The 10,913-nt window shown below is 48.6% G+C and overlaps 1 protein-coding gene across 1 annotated transcript in view; it reads left to right on the forward strand.

The window, feature by feature from the left end:
• The window catches only part of Pudp (pseudouridine 5'-phosphatase), a 73,416-nt gene that overhangs the window by 50,131 nt on the left and 12,372 nt on the right, over positions 1 to 10,913 (forward strand). Inside the window, exon 3 of the mRNA XM_008854581.3 lies at positions 7,969 to 8,198. Within this exon, the coding sequence (XP_008852803.1) occupies positions 7,969 to 8,198 (230 nt within the window). The remainder of the gene's footprint in view (positions 1 to 7,968; positions 8,199 to 10,913) is intronic.

The raw sequence follows: 10,913 nt of genomic DNA on the forward strand, positions 1-10,913 counted from the left end.
CAGCATTTCAGGAACAGGACGGTGGTTCCGGGTGCACCTCCCCTCTGCATTTAGCGTTGAGAAGCACACGGAGCAGATGCTTCCCTCACCTAGGCACTGGCTTCCTGCACTTACTTTGTACATTGGGAGGTAGCTAGGGCACACCACCTCTGCTGCAAGAAGGCCCTCCCGGCGTGGACTGTTCTCTACCACCGTCTTCCCCTGTCCGCTATGCTTCTGGAGAGTAAGCACTGCTGACCGTAAGGAGCTCGGGTCTAGGGACATAGCTCCATCAGGAAAGGATGAGGACCCAAGTTTGATCCCCAAAACTCACACTTTTTTTTTTTTTAAAGTCAATTTACTTGTATTAGCCCTCCTCTAGTGAGGTAGAGCCACGAAGATCCCTGGGGCTTCCTGGCCAGCTAGCACCTAACCTGCTGGGGAGTTCCAGGCCACTAGGAGACCACGTCTCCAAAATTTAAAAGGTATGTGGTACCAGATTAGCAGCTCCCCACATTGCCCTGTGGCTTCCACACATACGCGCACATGCACATATTCCATGATGAAACCAACTAAACCTACTTTTAATCATTGATTTAGTGTAGCCTGAAAATATTTTCTGAAGACCCAGCCTACTCCATCTCTTATGAGAGCATTGAGCCTGGTCTACAAAGTGCAGCGCCTAAAAACCCCTAAACATTACTGTCCGTGTGCAGACCCTGGTCACATGCACACATAGCAACTGCTCTGGAACAGGGGGATCTTGTTCTTGTTCTGACTCTAATGTCTTGGTAGCTTTGCATGGGGCAGAGGAACGCTGCCAGAGAAAGCAAGCTTGGACCCTGCATGTCTTCTGTCCCCGAGCCAAAGGCAGCAGCACGGTGAGGGAGAGGAAGCAGGAAAGCAGCCTTCCCGGAAACATTGCCACAGGATGTTGGCAGTGTGGAGCCCAGGTTCATTCTTAAAGTAACATTTGTGGTTATGGAAAAATAGGAGACCAACAGCCAAAGTCAGGTGAGGGGAACGAGTTTTAATTTAATGTTGGCAGGACTCACACACGGATTCTTCCGTAAAGGAGTCCCCTTGTTCAAGTTTTGGGGGGGCTTTTATGGTCATATGTGAGGAGTGTGGGGGAGCCCCCCGTCTTGTTGGTGCCTCTCCATTTTGTTCCCCTGAATAAGGGAAGGGTGACCTTTGACTAGACTAATTCCAGGGAACACTTTCACCTCCCCGTCAGAAGTGGGTTCCGAGAGCTAGCTGACCACAAACGATGGTGTCGCCTTGGCTGTAGTAAATGTGATCTTTAGTTTCTGTACCTCTCCTTGTTTGCTCAACAGAAACTGGCTTCGTTTTCACAAAGTACTACATTTATCCAAAGGAAAAACCAGATAACTTGTAAAACATTAACATCTTGTAATTGCTTAACTAAAAGGCCAGATGGTCCTGTGTTTTTCACCTTTCAAAGCTGCTGTCTCCCCCTCACTTAGTGCTGCATTCTCTAAAGTGGTCCAGAGAGTACAGTCCGTGCCCAGCTAGATAGGTTCAGCTGATTCAAGACATTTTGAGTCCGAGTTGTCTTTTCCCAGTGATCTGGAACTCCATTACAAATGCAAGCAAACCGTACACAGCATATACATGGGAATTCAGTAAGGTAAGTTAGGGCCTTGGAAAAGAAAGTTCTAGTGTCCACATTCTTAGCAAACCAGAGTTCTTAGCAGCCATTACATTGCAAGAATTTTAGCAAGTCTTCCTGGCCTTCACTTTCTATCACCCCAGAGCCCAGGTTCACTCTTTAAGTAGACTTATAGCCACAAACACAGAGCAGGAGCTATCCCAGTCACCTACAGGTGCCCTGTGCCGAAACCCATACGTGGAACTAGCTGTGTCTGCAGGGAGAGAGAGCCTGAAAATCCTTGACAGAAGCAAGAGGCTTGTGCTGGGGCTTCTCTGGCCTGTCTCTTGCAGCAGAAAGAGGAAAAACACACAGTGGTTTAATGACGGAAATTACCCTGCAAGACAGTTTTTCTGATGCTGACTCAGTGTTTTGAAGAAAAACAAATGAAGCCTGACAGATAGGTGTATTCTACCCGGCAGGCCTCTTCTGACATGTTCCTCCACACAGAAGTCTTAGCACTGACAGTTCCTCTTTCCTTGCTCATCGTCTGCCTAAAAACAGAAGAGCTCACAGAGAAACAACTGACCTTTGAGAAGAGAGATTCCAGTGTGCTTCACAGTTTTGGAGGTTCCAGTCTACGGTGAGCTGGTCCCTGCACTGCTTCCTGTGATGCTGTGAGAGCCCCTGCCAAGAGCCCCCAGAAGGAGGATGTATTTTGCTTTACAGTCGATGGGGTGCGTTTGAAGGGTGGGACAGTCCCGCGTGGTGCCGAAGGCATGGCAGGCAGGAAGTTGAGGCACCTGGTCCCATGGCGACTGCAGTGAGGACCAGAGTGGGGGCAGGCTACAGAAACACACTGAGGTGCTGTGATTCCTCAGCAAGCTCACAGCCATTGCTCCGGAGCAGAAGATTCCAGTGGCTTTTAGCACCCAGGGACGTCCACGAACGCACTTAAAAACTCGGCTGTCATTTTCTGTGTCCTGGCTTTTTAAATCCACTTGAATGGCTGTGTTTACCAGTCTCTCCCACCTGGGGTCCCTGGCAGGATTCAGAAGGAATCTGCATGGGGACTGGGGAGTCTTCACATCTCCCATGTTGTCCCCTGGAGACATGAGTCCAGAGAGAGCTGCTCGCTCTGTATAGCACCGCGGAGCTGCCCTTTCCTAAACCCACTTCAGCACAGCGAGTGCTGGCAGCTGGCAGCGAGCACTTGGCAGGATTTCCTTTATATACTTAATTAACCAGCTTCTCCCTAGGACAGAACCCCATTTACATTTTTACAGACTTTCACTTCTCAGAAAAATGGACAAGAACAACTTGTAGCACAGTGTTTTTAAATTGATTGTAAAAGTTTTTAAGGAATCAGGGAGTTGCATCTCAGGTTAGAGGCATTTATTGACGCAGCTTTATCCACCGGTAATGGAGCTGGTGATAGTTACACTTTGCGTAAACAGACAAAAGAACATTATTGCCTCTGTTTTCATTTGGCCTTTCTTTCAAAACTTTTTTTTAAATATTTTTATTTTACGTGTATGTGTGTACGTAACTGCACCCATCTCATTCAGTGCACTCACGACGGAAGAGGCTGTCGGATCCCCTGGAACTGCAGTTACAGACAGTTGTTAGCTGCCATGTGGGTGCTGGGATTCGAAACCTGGTCTTGTGCAAGAACAAGCAGTGTTCTTAAGCGCTGAGACATCTCTCCAGCCCCCACTTTCAATACTTACTGCAAACTAATTACACTGTGCGCCATCCATCGTCAGAGAGTCTCTTCCATATGGAGTCTCTCCCATGTTGTTGAGACTCTTGTTACATGACCGTGTGTGTGAACTTTCATGCAGGAATAGGTCTCTAGTTCTTTCCCTAGTCTTTCCTGTCCATGCTATCAGGGAACTACTGGCATTATCTAAAAGAAACTGGGAGGTCTGTTCCTCCCAACCCCGTGTGGGGGCCCACGACTTTATGCAGCACTCAGGAGGCAGAGGCCAGCTTGCTCTACATTGTGAGATCCACGCCAGCTGGGGCTACAGGGAGACCGTGTCTGAAAATAAACGCCAAACCAAACCAAAGCGAGCTGTGGTTTTTTGTTTTTGTTTTTTCCTGAAGTGTTCAGTATACACACCTCTGAGGTCATCTGGTCCTTCGTACAAGGTTTGTGAATACAGATTCACCATCTAAAGGTAGGACGTTGCTGACTTCTTTGTCTTACGGAGGAAGCTTCGTGCCTTGGAAAGGATTAACCCATTTCATTTCAGTTGTCAAACTTACTGACACTAAGCAGTTCCTATGTCTCTTTTTGCCCTTTGTTGTTTTTAGGACCCTTTTGTAATGGACCTTGAGAAATTCGGGTCTCCTCCTTCCTCCACTGGTGCTGGACTGCTCGGTCATTTAATTTGATCTTTTCAAAGAACCAGCATGTGTTTTCATTGACTTTCTGTACAGTTTTGATACCATTTTTTTTTTCTTACTCATTTATATTTTTGTTTGTTTTGGTTTAGGTTGACATTTTCTCTCCACTTTCTTATGGGGAAAGTCTAATTCATCAATAATCATCTTTCTTATGGTTTGGGGGCTCTTTTTTGGGTTTCAGTGGGAGTTCTGTGTTGCTCCAGGCTGGCCTTGAACTTCCTTTGTACGTAACGATGACTTTGAACTTTTGATTCTCCTCAGTACCAGGATTATGGACTTGCAGTACACATTTATACAGTGCTGCAGATTGAACCAGGGCCTGGTGCATTCTGGGAAAGCGCTGTACCAACTGAGCTACCCTCCGAGCCCCTGCTTAGATTTTTGTCATGTGTCAGTTTCTGTCAAATCTTGATGCCAAACCTCCCTTCTGATTTAACTCAGCATTTAACAGTCTCGGTTTTCCCACACACACTATTCCATTACAGTCTAGAAATTCTAGTCTGCTTGTTCTCTACAGGATACTACCAAATTTCTCTTTTTTATTTCATCTCTGACCCCTGTCTAATAAGCAGGTATGTCATGTTCAAATGTTTTGTCATTTTCCAAATGCTTTTCCATTACTGGTATCAAATTTAATTTTTGTAATTGGGGATTATATTTGGTATGATTCGAATTATTTTACATTTCTGAGAATTGTATCAATGGCTTAGTATGTTCTGTCTTGTTAACTTCTCCATGTGGCCTTGAAAATATCACGGGTTCTGCTGTTGAGTGTAATATTATGAAAGTACAGATTAGATCCCGTTGCTTAATGGTACTTTGGAAGTCCAGTCTGTTCTTGTCCATTTGCCTGGTATACCAGGTTACTAAGAGTAGAGCTGGAAACCCCTGTTCATGTATGCCTCTACATAAGTGTAGTGTTTGCTTTATGTGTTTTGGAAGCTGTGTTGTTTGATGCATACACATTTAGAAACAATGTATCTCTTTAAAAATGTTTTAAGGTAATTTGTTACTGTTTTATTTGTATGAGTGTTTTGCCTATATGTATGTAAGTGGGCCCTCGGGGGCCAGAAAAAAGCATTGCATCCCCTGGAACTGGAGTTACAGATGGGGTGTTGGCAGGGTTGCTGGGAACCAAACCCCGGTCCGTGCCAAGAGCAGCCAGTACTCTAAACAGTTGAGCCAGCTCTCCATTTCCCAGTGTGTCTTCTCGATGAACATTTGGCAGGCGTATTTGTCCCTGTGTCAGGACTGGTCAATCATTGTGTAAAGTCCTCTGTCTATGATTAATATATTCACTTTGTCTCTTCAGTGGGAGTTATATAATACAGAGTTTTTATTGTATTTTTATATATGCATATATTAATCTACTTGAATATTTACATTTAAATGAGATTTCTTTTTATATTAGACTTACTTAAACAACTTGCAGTTGTGTTTAAATTAACTTTCTATCAGTAACACACAGTTGGGTCTTCTGTTTTTGTTTCGTTTTTCCATTCTGGCTATCTCTGCCTGGTTATATTTGTAATATGTCACAAGCTGCTTGTTGTCAGGTCACTGTCTACTGATACATTCATCTCTGTCTCTTCTGCATATGCCTGTGTTGACTGGGTTTTCTTCTCCCGCTGGGTGAAAAGCTCGCTTGTCTTCTTATTTCTAGGTGTAGAAATGTAGGCTAGAAGCTGGACTCTGGGAATGTGACATGCGGCAGAATGCAAACTTTGCTGCCTTCCCTGTGGCCTCTCTGACTTTGTGCCCACCGAGTAGGATCTGCTCCTGCCTGCCTTTGGCTTCTCCTAGCCGAAGCTCTGCAGAGTGGCAAGCTCTTACAAGTCCCTGCACCCTTCCAGAAGGGTTTGTTGAAAGCAACATTCACACTGTCTGTCTAGCTGCCGACAAAGTGGGATGCTGTGTTGTGTCATTTTGAACCTAGGAATGATTGTGATTATTCAACATATCCTTTCCAGTAAACCATAGATGTTTCTGTGAGTTTACAGGAAGTTTCTATTGTTCAACTTCAGGGGCAGGTAGAAAGTGTTCATGCTGTGATTCCTAATGCATTTCTGATGGCGAGCCCTGAGCATTTGACTCTGTTAACCTGTAGTTAGTCCTTTTTTCTTTTTCTTTTTTTTGGTCTTTTTGAGACAGGGTCTCCCTGTAGCCCCAGCTGTCCTGGAACTCACTATGTAGACCAGGCTGGCCTTGAACTCACAGAGATCCACCTGCCTCCGGCTCCGCAGGGCTGGGATTAAAGGCACGCACCACCATGCTTTCCTTAAAGTTAGTCTTTATAGCTCGTTCCATGTGGGAATAGATGCTGCCTTCACACAGGATGCTCTTGTTCCACCGTGCTGGGGAGCCGTAGTTGATGTGGGCCTGGTCCCTTGTAAAAAGCAGTGCTCCAACAGGTCCTCAGCACGAGGCTTGGCCTCACATCATTATCTCTTCTCCCCACCGGTGCTAGGACTCAGCTCCTTTCTGCAGAACGCAGAAATTTCTGAGAAAAAGCAAAGTTCTTATATATTCATTGGTCCTGAATAAAAACATGGTGCAGCCGAGGTTCTGCTGGGATCCTGTTCTCCTCCGCAGCAACCCAGCCAGCCCCTGGTGGAGACACCTCTGCTGCTATCTGCCTATAGTCCCTGCTGGCAGGGTGGGAGACACAGACAGGCACATTTCTCTGTAAACTTGCCTGTCGCTCTGGGAAGTACCATGGCTAAGCCCAGATTGCTTTTTTTGATTTCTTTCTTGTTTTGCTTTGAGTAGGGTTGTTTCTGAAGCAATAACCCCTCTCCGGACAATCAGGGTAGATCAAGTACTTCTCCGATGGAGCTAGACCTGCTGTTACCCGTGTTAGCTTTCCATCATTGTAATAAAAATAACCAAGGTCGGGGCTGGGGAGATGACTTGGCGGTTTAAGAGCATCGACTGCTCTTGCAGAGGACCCGGGTTCGATTTCCAGCACCCACACGGCGGCTACGAACCATCCTTAACTCTAGTTCCAGGAGAATCCGAAGCCCTCCTCTGACCTCTGCGATGTTGCACGACGCGGGTGAACTCACATACATGCGGGCAATACACGCATACACATAAAATAAAAATAATGAATAAATAACCAGGGTCACTGGGTGTGGGTGGCCTGCTCCTCTGATCCCAGCGCTCTGGAGGCAGAGGCAGGTAGATCTCTGAGATCAAGGCTAGGTGTGTCTACATAGTGGATTCCAGGTGGGATAGAATTAGGAAGTCCCTATGAAGTCCTTAACTCTAGTTCCAGGAGAATCCGAAGCCCTCCTCTGACGTCTGCGACGTTGCACGACGCGGGTGAACTCACATACATGCGGGCAATACACGCAGACACATAAAATAAAAATAATGAATAAATAACCAAGGTCGCTGGGTGTGGGTGGCCTGCTCCTCTGATCCCAGCTCTCTGGAGGCAGAGGCAGGTAGATCTCTGTGAGATCAAGGCTAGCTGTGTCTACATAGTGGATTCCAGGTGGGATAGAATTAGGAAGTCCCTATGAAAAAAAGAAGAAGAAGAGAGAAAATGTGGAGTTCTGTGAGCTCTTAAGGAGAAAAGATGAATCTGCCATACAGATTGGAGGTTCTGTGCTGAAAACATGTCTCCTTCTTGCAGTTAAGAGTCCCAGCACCTCATAGTGAGCGCCTGCCCTTGTCCTCGTTTAACTAGTGAGAGCCGGGGCGCAAAGAGAAAAACAGGCCTGGCACTTAAGGCCGATGATGCCCTGACCCCTGGGCCCCACCTCCTAAGGTTTCCCACGGCTCAATAGCCCCCCCCCCCCCAGGCACAGATGTGCCTGTGACACATGGGCCTTTGAGGGACCCTCCTGAGGCCATCCTTACAGGAGGCAAGGAGCAGTGCGCTCCGGGGCAGGAGGCCCTAGACTTCATCGGACAGGTGCCCACCTCACTGAGGTCTTTCTCTCCTTCCTCCTCCGCAGGGGCTGAAAAACTGATCCAGCATCTGCGGAGACACAGCATCCCCTTCGCGCTGGCCACCAGCTCAGGCTCTGTGTCCTTTGAAATGAAGACCAGCAGACACAAGGAGTTCTTCGGGTTCTTTAACCACGTCGTACTGGGGGACGATCCCGAGGTGCAGAGCGGCAAGCCGTGTCCCGACATATTCCTCGTCTGTGCCAAGAGGTTCTCTCCCCCTCCTGCCCCGGAAATGGTGAGCTGGGCCGTGGGAGGAAACGAGCATGTCATCAAATAGTAGCCATGCGGTGTCAGTCCGCTAAACCTCACGGTTTAGCCTTGGCTTCCCTGGGCAAGGCTGCCGTGCCGCCCAGGACCAGGAGCCGTCTTTGCTGCCAGGTTCCGTCGTTGCCAGGGCACTCGGGTTCTTTTTGCTGGCTCCTCATCTGTCAGATAAAAGAATTCTAAAGAGAAACCTCACGGGGTGTGGTGATACCCGCTTTAATCCCAGCACACGGGAGGCAGAGGCAGGCGGATCTCTGTGAGTTCAAGGCTAGCCTGGTCTACATAGTGAGTTCCAGGAGAGCTGGGGCTTCAGGGAGACCCCATCTCAAAAAGACCAAAAAAAAAAAAAAAAAAAGAGAGACCTCGAGTTCCCCTTTTACAGTTAGAGAGGAAAACAGGGCGGCAATCTATGCCCTCTCAGCAACTGCCTGGAGGCAGGCCACCTAGAAGGAACAAGCCGTGCTTTCTCCCTTACAGAGAAGACTGCAGCAGGCATGAGGCAGCCAGGGTCTTTCCTCACACAGAGCACGAGAACGCCCACTGTGTCGCTCCCAACACGATTAAGACTGGTTATTAATGGCAGAGTTAGAAAGGGGGGACGGAAGGAAACTTGAGGCTTTTGAGTTAGAAATCTGAAAAGCCTACGGGCCACAAGCGTGTCTACGGAGGGGCCCCTGAGTGTCTAAGTACATTATCTCATCAGGGGATACTTAGTCCTGTTTGCACATCTTCAGGTGAATCAGCTTTCCGGAGGGCTGGTCTGGCCGTGACTGACTGGCACGGTTGCACTGACTATGAAGGGAATGTGGCCTTAAGGTATGGAGCAGATTAAATGTCATTTCTCAGCGCCAGGATCATGGATAGAACTAGCTTTCTTTTAGAGCTCAACAAAACGCCAGGCCTCCACTTTTCCTGTGGCACTCTAATTCTAAGGAAGGGCAGTTGTGATGCCCTCCTTTCTCAAAATCGCTGTGAGCAGGGAAACAGGAGGTGGGTTCCAATGCAGATCATGAAGGACTAGTCCATCCACGGAGGCTTCCAAGCTTGCGAATGCCTGTCTAGCTACGTGGCACCATGAGGGACAAGTAGCTGTGCCTCGGTCCAGGGGTCACAAGCTCAGAGGACGGGATCTCAGAACTTCTGTGGGGCAGCACAGTACCTATAGGGTGTGTTGCACCAGCAAAGCTGGCTTTCATTGACTTCGGCCTGCACCATCCATTAAGCATCCCTTGAGCACTCCCAACTTGCCGTTCATGTGTCAGTGACCCTTATGTGTCAATGAGCCTTATGTGTCACTAACCCTCATGTGTCAGTGACCCTCATGTGTCAGTGACCCAAGGACCCCGCATCCTCTTCCTAGTGGCTGGTGAAAGCCGGAGTGTTTTGGTTGTTCACTGCGGTTTCCTTTCCGAGGTGAGGTTTTGTTTTTGGATGCATTTTCCGTGGGAAGTTGGCAGCTTGTGTTCTGCGTGCTGAGGACTGACACTCCAGACTTGCTGGCTGCCCAAGTGCAGGGTGCACTGGAGATGGACCCGGGCCTTCCTCCTGTGCTGCCCTCAGCCCACAGTGCTCCTGAGTCTGCCTCCTGAGTGCTGGGATCAAAGGTGCCCGCCAGCACACCCAGCCCGCACCTGTCAAAGTGACACGGCAGGAGCGTTTAGGAAGAGTCCGTGCGGGCCCTCGTCCCTCGGCTACATCTGTGACTCCTCTGACTGGTCTCATCTGTGTGCAGGCACATCGCAGAGTCATAGCCTGACACAGATGAGGCCGCGTGGGTGATGGGAGTGAGGAGCCAGAGGAGAGCAGCCCTTGGCAGCCTGCCGAGGCTCCTGATGGAGGCATGCCCCTCACCTCCAGGGCGCTGTGCGGGTTCTCCGTCCACTTCGGTCTGGAGGAACAGTGCGATGCAAGGCCTCTTTCATTCTCAGCGGTGGTTTGTTTTCATTTGCTTCTAAGGCAGGGTCTCTAGTCCGCCGTGTGCGACCTTCTCAACTTTCTGCAGCGCTAGAGGACATTACGCATGGGAGGGAAGCATTCTGCCCACCGAGCTGTATCCCCAGCACCATGCGATGTGCATGTTGTTTCCTTTGTTTTGCTTCTTTTAGAAAGGGTCCCCTGTATCTCAGGGTGCTTCAGATGTTCCCTGCAGCCTTGGATGGCCTTGAACTTCCCAATTCTCCTGCCTCTAGCTCTTGAGTCCGGGGATGACAGGTGTGTGCCAGCATGCTGTGTGTGTGCAGTACTGGAGCTGGAACCCACCAGGGCTTCGTGTGTGCTTGGCAAGCATTCCACCAACTGAGTCCCATCTCCACCTCTATCGTCAGGATGCTGAGGGATGCTGCTGCATGTTACCACCTGATGTGTCTCTGGCTTCCATGTTGGGGTTTTGCCCTACTCTTTCTCCGGAGGCTTTATCCTGTCGATGTATTGAAATCACTGGCCTTCACTCTTTGTACACAGGTCCCTACATTTTCCACAGAGGCCAGAGAATGGGGCTCCAAGTTCTGGCTTTCTACTGTCATGTTTAGTGTTCTTGAGACTCGGCCGAGGCCCAGCTATGGCCACCTACTAGCATGCACTGAGATGCCAAGAATTTGTGCCAGGAAATGAGAACAAAGACCAAATGGGAATCTCTTCTGCCAGCACAGCTGTGATGGAGCATGGGAACACAGCAACGGACTCATAG

This window comes from Nannospalax galili, unplaced genomic scaffold (assembly GCF_000622305.1).
Source record: "Nannospalax galili isolate Female #2095 unplaced genomic scaffold, S.galili_v1.0 scaffold1227, whole genome shotgun sequence".
Lineage (NCBI taxonomy): Eukaryota > Metazoa > Chordata > Mammalia > Rodentia > Spalacidae > Nannospalax > Nannospalax galili.